The sequence below is a fragment of the Athene cunicularia genome (genome assembly GCF_003259725.1).
Source record: "Athene cunicularia isolate RWA chromosome 2 unlocalized genomic scaffold, athCun1 chr2_part1, whole genome shotgun sequence".
Classification (NCBI taxonomy): Eukaryota; Metazoa; Chordata; class Aves; order Strigiformes; family Strigidae; genus Athene; species Athene cunicularia.
The window spans coordinates 33,106,090-33,122,934 of record NW_020799095.1 but is presented as its reverse complement, the minus strand read 5'-3'; the positions used below and the strand labels follow the sequence as shown (position 1 = coordinate 33,122,934).

Genomic DNA, 16,845 nt, shown 5'->3' with positions numbered 1-16,845 from the left:
CAGGGGGAAGGGAAGTTTCCTGACCTCTCTCCTTTCTTACACTGCTTAGCTTGCCAGACCTTCTGTGTGCCAATTCAAACTGCTAAAACAGCAGCAATAAAAAATTAGGTGGACAGTTTTCTGTTGTTTCAGTGAGCTAGGTTAGTTCAGTAAAAGAACATGAGAGGGGGGACAAAAAGAGGTAAGACATCGAAGAGCTCGCCTGTCCAGGGAAATGGAGACTAAATTCTATTTTGGAAGAATTAAAACACACACACACTACTAGCAAGCACCAGTGCTTGACCCTTCAGACAAAACTGTTTGGGCTGACCTTGAAGTATTCTATTTTATCCACTTCTCTATTAGAAAAATCATAACCTCCCACTACATTTGGTTGTCCCAAGTTTTCAAACCTTAACAACATTTTCATATCTATTTTCCTTAGTGATTCGTGTAAGCAGAATCATCTGAATGTCTAAACCTCTAATTTTTCAACTGCTGTTTTCAATTCCCTCAAGTAATTCCAATGTATCAGAATTTCTATTAGCACAGAGTACTCAGACTGGTGCTTTTGTCATTTATGGATTTTCTGCACTATCTTTCTGCCACTGAACCTTATAAATCTAGAGCTGTCACCATCACAACTAACGTCTTTAATAGAAAGCTGCACATAGTTCTTGCTAATCCCTAGTACAAGACCTGCTTGGCCTCTTATTTGTGACTAGCAGCTATTAGTAATATAACCATAACAATTCCAGAATGAAGGATGCCTACAGTCCACAAGTTTCAAATTCAAATCCTAATTTATCTTGTTTTGACAAGAACAGTCCTAGCTCAGGCATTCATCCATCCATCATTTTACATCGCATAAACCAAAGCAGGAAAATTAAATGCAGTAGCAGTGTTGCTGCAGTGACAATAATAAAAGAATATAGGCACGGGATAGTTTATAGAGAGAAGTGGAACACTACTGCCAGCATTATTCAAAATACATATGTATTCAGTTCTAAGCATGAAACTTGTTCTTAAGTACCGGTTCTCAATACAATTACGTAAGACCCAAAGACCCCACTTCATACATGGATAATAGTCAAAATTTTAACCATCAATGGTAAAAGAATCAGAATCAATAATAAAAGTGCCAGCCAAAGCTTCTCTTATGTGCAAGACTAACATACAGCAGCTCTTATCCAGAATTAGATATTCTTCTTTTGGTATTTAACATTAAAATACACTTTTTACTAAGTTTTATATAGTTTAATATTAATGAATAGTGATGGACACTCAGTGCTAAACACCCGAGTAGCACTTTATAACTTCAAAAATGGTGCAAGATTAACTAAACCAAGGCAACTACTTATTGTTCATGTTCATCTTCATGTATTCCTATAAAAAAATGCAAGAATTTAGAACTTTAAAGTATGCATTATGTTACATACTATGAAATGCTTTACTGTCTACAAGGTAACTTAAAGCTACCTATCAAATACATATTCAAGGAGGTGAACTGAACAGCAAGCAACAGGAATACATTTGATTCTCCTGCAGATCACCTTTAACTGCATGTAGTCTACCAGCACACAAAACACTGTACCTAGTGAACGGCATATACATACAATTTTATAAAAATTATCAAGATTAGCTTCTAGAAACTGCTATAAATCAACATAAAGTAATAATCTTGTATTAATCTAGGATTCAAAGCAAAGAAAAATAATATCTTAAAATACCTTTTGTTTCTACATCTCTCACAGTTAGTTACAGAATTTAAGTGTAGGAAGACACATTGCTCAAACAGAAACAAAAAATCAAGCAGTAATCTTAATGACTTATTTTTAATGTTCAGGTGTCATATTAAGACAAAAATAGCATAATTTTCTCAACCAAGAAATGTTCATGTTTCTTCAAATTTCAGCTTACCTTTGGGTAAAAGTTATTCAAAAGTTACATTCCTCTGTCTTCCAATGTGGCAGAATACAAACATTGAGGCATTAAGTAAGTCATTCTACAATACACTGAACTTGTAGAAAGATCAAAATCATAATCAAAGTCTTTTCTTAAAATTTTGTGAATATATTGATGAAACTGAAGTAATATCTAATAATAGCATAAATTAAAAAATAAATAAGAGTAATGCCTAATAATACCTCAAGTATATCATAGCAATTTTTTCAATTAAACAGAGGTCTTTTGGTTGATGCCTGCAGACTAAAGAAGACATCCAGACAGTAAAGTAGCAGTTCCATGAAAGAGCCAAATAAAGAAACACATAAGTAACAGAATTTCTTCAGATAAATGTTTGAAGGTTTTGCCATCCACATAATCTCAGTTTTACAGTCTACAGAGACAACTATCACTGTTACTATCATTATTATTTTGTGCACAGGTTCTGCTGGGGGTCAGATTTGGAGTTTGTTTTCTTTCATGGTGAAAAACAGAAAACTAAACTGTGTACTTTGAGGGAAAAAAGGACAGCTGCTACTAATGCAGCTTTGCAAAATTATCCATCTCACAAAGTAGCTTTTATGTATACCTGAGGTGGTGTGTTTGCCATTTTGATTTTACAATAATTAACTAATCCCATGTGCCAAACTTAATACTATTACAAGGTGTTTATTGTTACTTACATTGAAAACATTACTCATGTTACTATACACTTAGAAAAATATGAGGTAGTCAAATCAGTAATTCCACGATAATCATGATAACTGAAACAGAAGTTCCTACTTTTTATTTAAATTTTCTTTATTTTAGTAAAAAGAAAACAAGCTTATCTGCTTATATAGTTCTTCCTGACCTCAACAAGAGATCATTTTGCTGTGCCATCTATGCCAACTGGTGCCAGCTCCAGTAGACCACACAGTTGATTATCAGGCTGACACAGAATACAACGCAAGTTAACACAGAACTTTAGCAGGCAATAAATCAAACAAGATGCCACCTTTGCTCTTAATCATGCAGACTTTAGAGATATATATTATTGAATATATTCAGATAAGAGTGCCTTTCTAATGAACTTTTGTTTACACAGTCCCACTCTATCAGTCTTCCCAAATAACTAGACTTTCAACACGATTTGACACAAAGATACATGTTTAAAAAGAAAATACTGTAATCCTACAAAGTCAGTAAAGAAGAGATGCCCAGAGACAGAAATACTATCTGTTGGCACCAACAGTAAAAGGCTGCAGCATAAAGTCACCCCTTTCTGAAGGCCAAGAAACTCACACAAAAACTCTTAGGAAACAGGAATCAGGTTCTGTAACTCATAGACAAATACTAAAGACTGTCTGTACACTGAGCTACGTATTTTATATACTTATTGACCACTTTTTAAAGGTGATTTAGAGGCCACCTTCTCCTCTCACCGAACAGAATTTAGAAGAAGTCAACATGGATAAGTACCACCATTATCATCCATACCACACAATTGTCATTTTAATAATATTTATCTAGCTTTACTTCAATAATTAAAATTGAAGTAATTTCAGAGTGGTTGCAAAATAATTTTCTTCTAGTTATCTTCAGCATTCTTATAATTTTGCTTCATACATCACGAACAGCTGAGAGGATTAAAAAAGTCAAATCTATTAAACTGATTAACAAAAACTTTAAAAATTAGTAAAAACGCAGTAGGATACTGCATTACTGACATGACCGTGGACCTTTTTCCCCTAAAAAGTTACAGAAAAACCCTAATGTTCAAATAACATCATTAAGTTTATAAAATGAGGCAATTAACACAGGAATAACATAATTAGAATTGCAACACCCTGCTTTATAAAATACTATAAATTGACTCTTCAGGACTAAATCAGAATATTGTTTTTTTAAAAGAGAAAAAAGGAAACCATTGCTTATGCGACTGAATGCTAACCTAAAGAACTGCAGTCTCTTCCTATTTTTGCCTCAGAATCTTAAGTGATGCATGGCAGGTCAATTTTATCTTTTCATAGTCAGTTATTCAGATAGTGAGGAATACATAATGAACATTTGATCTGAGTGTTTAGGCCCACACAGAGCATTAAAATACATTAAAAAGCATCAAGTGCCTTTCTCCCAGTGAAATAAATAGCCCTGACATATAAGTGTAGGCTCCTTCACAACATATCGGGAAAGTTTGGGCAGTTCAGAATGCAGTTCACAAACCAACACACAGCTAGCCTATGGAAACTTTCAATGAGTGGAGTTGTGGTTTAAGTTTTCTCTTCCCATGGGCATAAAAACCAAACTCATGGCTACAGCAAAACACAGTGTCACACATTGCCTCAAACTCTTCTTAGATGTTCAAGTTTCTCCCCTGAAAGTCAGAGATGTCCTGGTAATGTTTCTTTAAAAATAGGACAAGCAGCAAGAGGATGCCCATAATGAATTTCCTTTACCAGTGGCTCAGTGTTTAGAACACTTGAAGTGACTCTGCATTTTAGACTCTCCTCTGACACCCTCCAACTTCTGTAATAGTACCCTGGGGCTCATTGTCATTATTTTGTTCTTTTTGCCTCCTCAGTCACAATTTTTACACATTTGCAGTCTTCAGTTGCAAGCCCATTTTTGTTTAATTTGCATCATATAAGCCATGGTAGCAAAGAGTTTTAGATTTCCCCTTCCCCCAGTCAGCCCATACAAAAGCACTTCTGGTAGAAAAGGGGTTTGTGTAATTCAGCTGCTATATAGTAGTTGCTTAGTATGTCGTAAATTCACGTTTTTCATAAGTCATAAACATATAATGCTTGTAAGCTGGCCTAATTTTCATATAAGTGATGAGAAACACTTCTAAACATAAACACATTTAGTTCCCTCTTTAGCCCCTTCCAACAATAAGGCTGCTAGGAACATTAGGAAGGTATTCTTCCACAGCCTTATGGCGGCATAAGTTTTCGCCAAAAAAGCTTGAGGTAAATAGCTGGGCCCTGAAAAAAAGGGTATTACAACAGGATGTCAAGCAACATACTATCAACTACACTTGAAGCACACAGCTTCATCTATAACCATTTCTAAATAACATCTCTGCCATAGAAACTAATAGTGCAGCAGTAATCAGAATATAACTGAGCTATTTATTCTGTAGCTTCAAATTCCTCATTAAAATTAAATCATATCAAAGGTTTGGTTTGGGTTTGTTCTTTTAATTACTATACCCTTATATATTTGCTATCAATTTTCTAAGTACAGCACCCCAAAGAGACTAAATACATGTTATGAAGGAAAACACATGCTTTCAACTCAGTGTCTGTTTGCAAAAATGACAGCTACCCGTATCAACATTTTCAGACCAACCTCTTCTTCTTACTACAGAATAATATTTTATATGCAAATGGACAATTTTTGAAGTCTGAGCTATAAAAAAATATAATCCTCAATTCAGACAGCTTCTGTTTGGCAAAAGGGAAAGCTTTAAAGACGCCTAAAGATCAGAATATCCAAATTTCCAAAGAACAAAGATGAAAGATAAACTAGAGTGCCCTTACAGGGAGAAAGGACACCACCATAGCTGGAAAGAAACGTACACATATTTACTGTAATATGACAACAATCTAGTTTCCAAACAAATTTACAGAAAGAGAAAATAAGGAAAGTTACCCTAAAAAAACGACCCTACTCTTCCAATGTACACTGTGTATTTGATATACTTTATCAAGTAAGACATCACATGCAGAAGGTAATCAAATTTACCAAGAGAATAAGCCTCCATATCACATACTATTTTGCAAGGCACAGGTCGTTCTTCAACGTAGAACATGCAAGATTAAAAATGGCGAACATAAAATATGCAATCACTTAACTTTTTGTGGCTAACAGCTTTAGGGAACTGTAATTTTTTTTTCACCACTTGGTGGTTTTAACTAGAACACTGTTTTGTTATTATATAACATACAAACCAAATTAAACTTGGTAAATGAACATGCTATAATGTGCCGTGAGAACCACTGAATGTCAAATAACAATTTAGTGCTTCAAACTGCATTGCTTCACTTGGCATTACAGATTATGAGATCTTCTGGAGTACCATGTTTCAGTTCATGAAAGTTAGACAAAACTTTAATATCCTATTTCTAGCAAACTTTAAGCCACAGAAAAAGGCTAGGACTTGTAAAGGCAAGCCACAACTTTAACTACTTCTAGAAGATCCACATCAAGACATTTCCACAGCAGGAGAAGCTGAGCAGCTAGCAGAAGAAATAGCTCATACACTGGCTGAACACACTCTCAGAAAGTCCCTGAAGATTTTACAGGTATTATGACCTAAAGAAGCAGAGTATCTAAAGTCAAAGTCACTTTCAAAACCATCAAAAGAACCCAACAACAACAAAAAAAAAACAGCAACAGGTTTTTTGCACTCCTCAGGCCTACAAAACTTACGCTCACACCTCAAAAGTTTCTTCAAATTCCACTTCAAAGTTTTGTCAATGTGAGTAAAAAAATCCATGCATGTATTTTGACAAAACATGACCCAAAATACGAGTGGTGAAAAACTAAGCAAACTAATAAAAAAAGGTGGCAAATACTGGTAGAGTTTTACCTTGCAGGTAATTCTGTAGTCCGTAATCCAAAGGGGTGGGTGGGTGTCTACGAATGTGTTACTAAGAAAAAAAGATCTGCCAAAATCCCATACTTTTATTATTTTAGTCATAAATTTAGATTTAGAGGTACAACCACATAGCAATGTACACTCTCTTCTGCATTGCCAGATGAAGATGGAACTATTCACCTACATCATTAACAACATCTAAAGACACTTGTTAGAAGATTATTCAAGAATAATGAAAATCAACATCCATCCAAAGTAGAAGTGTTCTTAAAAATCAAATCAAATATTAAGGAGACTAAGGGTCTGGAGACTGACATTTGTTATTCAATTTCCTGTCACTATAAATACAGCTCCTTTATATAATACACATTTGGTCAATACATTCTTTGATTTTTATATAATGATTTTGAATAATGCAAAACTAAGCCTACACACAACTGCAGGAAAGTCTATTCAGTTAGTTATACAGGATGCATGCAGGAAAGCCATTTAGCATGTATTCTTAAGGGCTAAAGAAGAACCAAAGCAAATTTGCATTATTCTGCCACTGTCTGTTATCACCCTGTGTTGAATTCAGATGACAAAGTTCCCATAGACAACTACTCATCTAGCAGAAATAGAAACATGAAGTAATAATCATTACAAATCTAAAATTCTTTTTAAAAATCTGATGTTAAATTGTTAAAAGAATATACCAATGATACAAATTAGAAGTCAGTTATGTTTTCTGTACCCTCACAGGAAGATTCCCAGGTGAATGACAAGGTATTTTGCCATCACAGTGGGCCTGACCACCAGTGCTAGTAAAATGTGTCAACAAGCAATGTCAGTTCTTTGATGGTAAGAAAAAGATATCATGTAAAACATAAAAAAATAGATGCACCTGTTTATTCAGCACACTTGCTAAAGTACCTAACCCCTGGTTTTCTTTCCCGCCTAGTCACAAAGGCTACACAAAAAATATCCAGTGGGAAACCAAAGCAAAGGAAGCTGCATGGAAACAGCCTTCCCAATGGGTATGTTTCAGTGTGTATCCCCAAACTGGGTATAAACAGGCACAGGAAGGTACATGTACAAATGCACCTGAAAATGTTTCCTCATTGGACCCTAGTACCTCTAGTTTATCACCTGTGTTATTTATTATTCATTGCTTCAGGAACAAGATTTCCTTCATGCTTTTCAGCAAAAATTAGATTTATCAGAAAGTGCTACTATTAAGCAGATGTGCCACATAATTTAGCAACGACAAATCCACTTACTTTTTTCTCCTTCTCATGATGTTTATCCTGAGAGTGAGAGGAAGAATCACTTAAACTTTGATCATATGACCTATTAGATCCCCGTTTGCTCTTTTTCTAAAAAGAGAAAATATATTTATGGATAGAGAAAAGGAATCATTTGAATAAATAAAAAGTATAAAGCATTTCAACTGATAAAGATGCCTTACTGCTTGAAGAAAAAAAAACTTCAGTTACTGAAAAACTGACAAATTACTAACACTAATAAAATTAACAAGACTACCCATTGTATACTAGGAAAAAAGTCTATCCTTATACCAACTTTTACACCTCCTATGAATTTGTGAGATACGCTTTCCACAAAGGAATGAGATATGACACACTTTAAAGGTTAAAAGATGCTGGACACATTTTCAAATTTCCATAGCATAAAACAGAAAAGATGCTGCTCAATGAGTATTACATGAAGCCACAGTGCTAGCACCGCCACATGCTTGAAATGCATTGTGAGGTGGCTGTTCTGTGGCTTAATGATTTATTGAAGTGACCTATCTGCAATATTTTCATTACAATTATTTAAGAAACAGGATACAGAATGCTATGGTCATGGATGAACTTACAGGCAGCAGACATAACTGGCTGTATTTCTGTAATGTTTGAGAGCCTAGTCCAGGACTGCAAATACTTTATGCTAGGCCAGTGTTCACGTAGCATTATAAAGACACTTCTGGTCACTGCTTTGCCAACCAAAGTTTTCAGTGGTATAGTAGATATATACCACCCACCATTTTCAGTGGTAAATGTTAAACACCTGTATTTACTAGGCATCAATCACAATAACCCTAAAGAAACACTAAAACACTTAAACGATCTTGCCAGTCTTTGCTGTTCTTACCACTATAGTTTCCTAATGGAAAGCTAACCAATTACACGACAAATATAGTTATATCTTTATCATTAAACTTCCTTTGTAAATAAACATACATATTTTCGATCATAGCAGCACTACAGCACTTAAATCAAGTACCTGAAAGTGTAATGCTTGCCTTCACTGCTAAGTTATAGACGATTTCTGTTCCTTTTTGTATACTTAGCTCAAGATAATAATAATTAAAAAATAGTCTTAGCTTAGCAAGGGCCTAGAAAGCCCTGACTTATCTTCACTATGAAGCAAACTCATCAATATTTCACAAGAGCATGGAGCTAACCTCACCAAGCTTATCTTTTAGAAAGGGTTCACTGGCCCTGCGTTTTTTCGTCATTGCAACCTATTCAAAAGTCACCCAAGTATTCACCTTTTTTAGCTGCCAAAAGAAGTAATCAGCAAGTTTAACTATACTTACAGCAGTATCTGAACTTAAGTCTATATATGTTAATTTTTGTAATTCGGTATTCATAAATGACGTTTTTTAAACGTCAGTAAGTACTTCAAGTCCACACACTCACACATGTACACAGAAACAGGCATCTGGACCTGTCAAACTAAATAAGAAGGAAAGATAGGAAAGACTCCAGAGGTCTGATCCAATACCTACTGAAATAACAGAAATTCTGAAGTTTTTTGTTTGCTTGTTTGTTTTTTAAAAATCAAACCTCAAGTCACTTCCTTAAGGTTGTTTCAAAGAACTTTTAAGCAGAGAATACCCACCAGCTACATGGTGAGAGATAGAGCAAAAGGGAAAACACTCAAAAAAAGAAAACAAAAAACCAACAACAACAAAAAAAACACCCACCACAACAGAGTAACAAGCAAAAAGAAACAGAGGACTTCTTTATCCTCTAATATAGAGAGTAACAAATAATATCTTGTAGATTATTTGAGAATGGACTAAATACCTATAAGTCAACTAATTAATAGTGAAAGAAAACACTACAGGAACTTAATGAAAAAAACCTTAAGCGTGCATGCTATTTCTGGCAGAAGGGAAAAACCCACACATCTAGAAAGTAAGCACTCATAAAAATATTTTCAGCTAGTACTTCCGTAACTGTGATTAAAACATTTGTTTTAATGAAATGCAATCTACTTTCTGAGCTATGGGAAAATAGTATTTCTAGCGTGAACAGCAGTTCAGAGAGACAAAATAAGTCAGTGACATTATGAATTTAACAAATACATACCAGTTTACTAAAATGGTATTTACAGTAGCCACAGTATTGGACGTTATCTGCACCGTTGCCTTCTTCTTCACAAAGAAGTCCTGCAAACTGTGCACTAAAAATAAACCAAACAACATTCAAGGAAAGCAATTTTACATCAGCTTGTACCACAATATCTCAGCTGATAGTGTACTGGTACTTAAACCTGCATTTAGAAGAGATTTCCACACAATTGATTTCTAATTGCATGCAAACACACAACCAACCTTTGTATGCCGGTGAAAAACATATATGGTTTATACTTTAGCCTGATTACTTTTTCATAGTCTTTAAGCCACTGAGACAAGCTTATAGCTTGAAAACCTACATTTATTATGCAGCTACACCCACAAATAAATAAACTAATCAATTTACAATGATTCTTAGCTCAAATTCAAGCCAAAAATCATCTATGGAAAGAACAGCTTTTAACAAAACAGATCTTTGGATCTCGTAGATCCAAAAAAGAAATTTTTCTGAAGTTGCACACATTCTTCTCTGCTTTGCCAGGAAAATCACTTTTTTTTTTTTTTAAATAGAACTTCAATGACCTAATAAATCAAACCATATTTATTGGTTTAAAAGACTCTGGCATGTTAATTTCTTTTAAAAAGAACAAGACATACAAGTTTCCTTGCCTGGGCTAATTATTACCTTATTCTACTACATTTTTTCAAATAAAATTTGCTTTTCACCATTCATAATGTTGATTAATTTTCTTTATCAAAACCAACTTAGACACTGAAAAGCCAAATATTCGGTTTCATTTTCCATATCATTTTCATTAGCATAATAATGCAATCTTACAGTCAAAATGATGCACGGGAGTATTTAAATGAAAGAACACTATATTATGGCATCTTATTTTCACTGCTTTTTAAAATCACTTTCCCTTCATTTATACATTATGTTCTTGAGCAATCCAGAAATACTGCTCCCTAAATACATGCACACCTACAACAGACGCCAACTACAGAAAACATTTAAGAGAATCCTTTTAAGCAAAAGATATATTGTTCAAAGCTTGGCATACAAAAACATGTGGACTTAAGCTCGTTCTTCCTTAGACATCAGTTTTGTTAGCCCAAAATTGATACACATCACCATGGATCTCTGCCTTCTGTAGTTTTCACATTTTTCTTCCATTTTTAAAATATTCCAGAAGCCTCTTGATATCCTCAGTCACAGTACTCTGGCTATATATCATTTTATAGTACCTACCTGGTTCTTTTAGAATCAAACAATTCTAAAAATTGGCAAGATAAATATTTTAAATTTGAACCTAATTCTTATGTTCTTTATGGCATTCACCAAAAACAGGGTTTTGGAAGAAATAAGAAAGATTAAAACAACTCTTGTGTGCACCCAAGTGTTTCAAAGAAAATATATCTTTTTATCCAAACACTTAGATGTATACATTTTTTCACATCTGTAAGTAACCTCTTAACATGTTATACATGGTTTGAAGAACACAATCCATTTTCACCATAAAAAGAAACTTGACATTAATCACATACAATTAAAAAAAATAGATGCTTGTGAAAGAGTAAGAGCTGCCAGGTAGTCAAGTAATTTTAAAAAAAAAAAAAAAAAAAAAAAAAAAAAAAAAAAAAAAGAGCTGCCAAGAAATGAGCACCTAAACTACAGAATTATATCCTTTAAGATCTGCACAAGACATGCAAAGTTATCGCTTGATTACACTGAAGAAAATACATTTAAGTAAGTTAAGTAGGTGTGCAAATACCATTTTCCTGACTGAGCTGGCCATGAAGAAGCATACTGGGGCACTCATAAAACAGACAGGTAAATCCACAGATTATGTAACCCCAGACTGTGTAAATCTGCTATCTATCTATTGGAAAAACAGCTTCAACTGAATCTGAAAAAAAAAAACCACCAAATAATGCCTGTAAATTCTGGGGTAGAACTCCTTTTGCCTCCTTTTACACCTGTTGACATGGTTTAATCTAATTATCCAGCCTCTTTCAGAAGTCCATAAAGTGAGACAAGCATCTCCTGAATACAAGCAAACCTACAGATCTTAAAGTGGAATAAATCAGATGGTGGACACAGCTGGTTTTCTCCAGCAGCTATATATGAAACCTAAATTAATAGTTCAGAATAGACGTGTACTATTTAGATAAAACCAGTGAGGTGAATTACCCACAAGTGTTTGGAAATTGGTACCGGAAGGGGTGAGAGACTAGTGCATTTGTACATATAGCTCAGTAATTTTTCCCACTGATTTACCAAAAATAAACATTAAATCAGTTAGCAGGTAAACAATGTCTTCACATTCCCATATCCTATAAAATATCATCTAAGAAAAATAACCTAAGCAGAAAAACCCCACTAAACCTTATTCACAGGAACGCACAGCATTTAATACAACCCAAGGGAGTATTCTCAGACAGCTTTCACAGCTCAAGCAATGTCTGTACTGCCACTGCCATATCATTAGTAAACTCTATTATAATATGTTAGATATTTCTACACAAACCACTTTAGTATATTTCTTTACTCAAAAATATACTAAATAAAGAGTTTATTGATTACATTGTGTGCATTAACTCTTTCTGGAACATCAGAGATGTTAAGTAATAATATACACTTACCACGTGACGTGAAAAGCTTGTCGACATCCATGTTTATTGCATGTCATACAAGCACCAGTGGCTGCTTTACTTTCTCTGCCTTGTTCATCACAAATATAGCATGTCTATCAAAGAGAAAATACTTAACATGATAAGAAACATACAAACAAATTCTGTGTTACACACAGGAGATTCTAGAGTGAGAACTACTGGATTTTGCAGCTAAGCTTATAGAAAAGGTCTAATTATGTATGTTTGCAAAAGGAGCTCACCTATTAGACACTTGGTATCTGTGTAACACTTCACCAACACTAAAACAGTACAAACACTAATTTACTTAAATTCTATACTGCTATTCAACTAGCCCAACAGTTAAACAGCCAAAGGTTAATAGCATTAGGCTTCAAGATTTTCCTTGCTTTCGAGTTTGTGCTTAAGTCCTTTTAGGTCGCAATCATTTTCATATTCATTTAACATTACCTGTATTGGTGGCATTCAGAAACATCAAATTAGTACGTAAGGGTACAAGATACCATATGGTATACATGCATGTGTCTACAAAATTACATACAGAAAAACTGCAGACTTAAAATTTATTTGTACATTTGCTGTAACGAATTTTCAGAAGTCTCACAGCATGCTTCAATATTCATATGATGCTCAGTTACCTTTCATTAAATATGGTGTTTAACAGAATTCTGCTTTAATTTCAGTACGACTTGGACAGCCCCATAAACATCTTAGAAACTAATCAAGCAAGAACTTTCTGTAAACAAAGCTTAAATTAGTATATCAAATCCATTTCAACCTCAAAAACAAGCTAAAATGAAAACAACCTGTCTAGCACCTGAAAATCTTTTCATAGTATTTCTGTCAATTTATTTGTTTTACTGGGATAGTATAGCAATTTGTAATATTTATTTAAAAATTCTCAGTAAAATGGAAGGAAATAAAATTGAGATAAAAAGAATCAAAAAATCTTTCTCATTATTTAAAACCTTTTAAATTAAAAACGCGCATGTGGCCAATAAACATGGATAAGTGCTATATGGAAACTCACTCTTAATACTAGATGCACTACAATCTCTCACCAGCATTTCAGGGAGAAACATCAGGCAAAACTATGAAATGCCATTTAAAAAGATTCCATCATATCATATACATATATATTTATGTATAAAAATTAACAATTTAAGAACAGATTCTTAATGAAAGTATTTTCCAGCACTGGGGCAGTCAAGTGTCTGTTTTCAAATGAGAGAGAACTTTGCTGAGGTAACAAACATCAACAACACACTGCTACCTCTGCAAAAATCCTATTAACAAGATCTTAGATGAGAAAAGATTAAACATTTTTTTTCCCAAAAAAAGAACTGTCTGCATTTAAACTGTAACAGTCTTATTGCAACTGTATCACAGCCTCCCTTCAGTGAGGCACAGAATGAGTAGCATAATAAATAAACAGAACATCAACCACGGGTAGTAGAAAATATAGCTTAAGAAAAATGGACCAGATACCATTGAAATAAAAATAAAAATTATATAATGCAAAACCAGTATTAGACAGGAATTTGAGTGAAATTCTGAGATCAGAACAGCCTTTTACAAAGGTATTTAGAACAACATTTAACATGAGATATCGGCTAAAACATTTTTGTTAACATAAAAGACTCTAGGGTAGATGAGTCATTCTTGTATGGTTTCCACAAGACTTTCAAAAAGCATGAAACCCAAAAACTAATATATCCTAAAATCATACCCTATATCCTAACATTTGAAGGATCAGAAAGGGGATAATCCTACTTAATTCTTTGACTTGCTGCCTTTGTACATCAAGGTAGTATACACAGATAACTCAGTTATTTGACAAGGTCTGAGACTGGTTCCTTTTTCACTTTCCATACAATGACCTGACACACTTAGATTTTAAGAACAAACAAGGTCATGATCTAGCAACCTCATCTGGGTAACTATATGTGTAACTAACTTCAAAAGTAAGGTACCTCTATAAACAAGAGTTCAACAGACCCCCATAAAATTCAAGCTCCCGTTACTGTTCTGTTTTTTCAGAGTTTTGCCTTAAGATCTGAAATTTTTTTCCCCACACTGAACTTCAGAAAGAAAAGCAATATAAGCATTTCATTCAGTGATGACAGCATCACATACTACACTTAGGGACCCCTTAAACCAATTTACAGTAAAATAACTGAAAAATTGTAACAACCAAACAGCTACATTATGAGCAAGTTTAAATACAACATAGTTGACTGCCTACCCATTTTAACAAGCTCAATGAACTTCTACGCTTTCTACAGTAGTCATGAGAAGTACAAAACCTCTTTCCTAATCTTCCATATGAAACAGGGTCAAAGAAGGTTCATGCTCCTGTTCCAACATGGACAATAAGTTCTCTCTAACGCTAAGCTTCTCCTACCTTCTTTTAGACACACAAACAAATCCAGAAGCCTGAGAACCTTCTTCTTTGACATAGCAGAAAATTGAAGATTTTCATGCATTTGCTAATCCATGAAATTGCTACACCTCCTCTGAAACCTCTGGAATGTGGAAGTGTAAAACTCTGTACTACCGTCTACACAGCAGCACTGCTCTTCAGAGCTATTAAGGGAAGAGAGTAGACTTCTCCCAAACTCACTGGCAAACAAGCCAAAACATTACACAAAGCTTCTGACTCAGCAAAGAAATTTTACTCAAAAAATGCAGCAAATACCTTCATTTCTTTAATGGCAAAATATACATTTTGCAAAGCTGCCTTTATGTTTCTGTAAATATTTTTCCATTAAAAACTCAAATGTAAACTTTCCTTGCAAAAGCAAAGACAGAACGGAAGATGAGGCAAGGAAAAACCTTATAAAACAGAAAGTAATTTGAGAAATAGTTTAAGTGTAACAGCTACCCAACAGCATTCCCTGCTTACACAATCAAACCTAGGAGTTGTGCAGAAATTTTAGTACTTGCTGCAACAATGAGAAAAGTCTAGTATCTGCCTTTACTACTAGGCAGATCAAGAAACTCCAAACGCACTCATTTTTTAATTAGTTCTTGAAAGAGATTCCTAAAAGCAGTAATTATATCCAATTACCACATACTTTCAAATGAACTTGAAAGAGAAAAATAAAGCTCACATAAAAAAAAAAAAAAAAGCTATTATCCATGTATAACCACCCAAGGAATAACAAACATCTACTAAATAGGAGAGCAACTATTAGTTCATTTCCTTTTGGAAGCAACTGTGTAAGAAGAGTTTTCCTGTTAGTTAACCCACTAACCAAGTCATTCAGTGGATTCATTCTGTAATGTGATGAGTTTTATCCCAGCAGATAAACTTCACGGAAATAGGAGCCAAATGTCTTTACATTAACAAGCCCCATGCTTTGGTGTCTGCTGTGCTGCTTCTTCCATTTAAGATTACTGCACTTTGTAATGTTGCATATTTTGCAGTGTTCAATAAAGAAGCAAGTGCATTGAGAAAAAGTGTGTTAAGTAAGTACTATCTCCTAGCAAAACTCCAATGATGTTTGTCTTTATTTTAAAGACTACAGTATAAATTCTACCTTATGGTAATCTCCAGTGGCCTCTATTTTCCCCCAGTTTCACATGCTAGCATTCTTTCTATATGTATCCAGGCACACAGAGAATTATTTAGGTCTTCACATGAAATAAAATCTCTTTCTTAAAATCATCCTATTCCAAGCTCAGTTAACAGACAGAATGAAATCGGCACTAAACCTCTCTAACAGGAGAAACAACTTTAGTTATTTTTTCCTTATAAAGTTTACATTTGTTCATAACAATGTTGCAACAAATGTTTTAAGAACCATTTGCCTTATCTACTTCACAAAAAAAAAACAAAAAAACCTTTCCCATTTCCTCCCGAATTGATAAAAGTCAGAATTAAATGCTTTACAAAGTTTCTGATCTGAAAAAGTGTGTAATTTAAGTAAACCCAATTTATATTGAATAGCAAGGTGGGTGGGGGGTGAAATTATTGCAGGCTACTTGAAAAGGGAATTAGTAGTTGCATTGCTCAAAACTAACCTACACAGAAACTGCTGGCAGTTTAGCCACAGCAGCACCAAACTCAGCACTGGCTACAAATTTCTCAAAGTTGGGAGAGTCCCCAGTAGTGACTGCCTCTTAAATTCCATGCTGTTACAACCAGACTCCTATTGGCAGTGAAGTTAGACGGATTTCAAGAGGTTTCTGCAGCAACTGCACTATAGGCATTTCTTTGATTCCCCTGAAATCCACAACCACTGTATTCCTGAACCAAATAGACCAATTATAAAGACAGCAAAAGCTGAGTTCTGTAATGAGCGGGGGGGGGGGGGAAGGGGGGGGGGGGTGG

The 16,845-nt window shown here is 34.4% G+C and overlaps 1 protein-coding gene across 8 annotated transcripts in view; it reads right to left on the bottom strand.

Moving 5' to 3' along the window:
• The window catches only part of MLLT10 (MLLT10, histone lysine methyltransferase DOT1L cofactor), a 127,223-nt gene that overhangs the window by 75,590 nt on the left and 34,788 nt on the right, over window positions 1-16,845 (bottom strand). For 7 of the 8 annotated variants that reach the window (XM_026841950.1, XM_026841949.1, XM_026841952.1 and 4 more), the window contains 3 exons: window positions 12,501-12,604; window positions 9,868-9,961; window positions 7,768-7,863 (listed from right to left, as the gene is read on the bottom strand). In XM_026841950.1, coding sequence (XP_026697751.1) covers window positions 7,768-7,863; window positions 9,868-9,961; window positions 12,501-12,604 — 294 coding nt within the window. The remainder of the gene's footprint in view (window positions 1-7,767; window positions 7,864-9,867; window positions 9,962-12,500; window positions 12,605-16,845) is intronic. The other variant, XM_026841954.1, reaches the window with a different exon arrangement.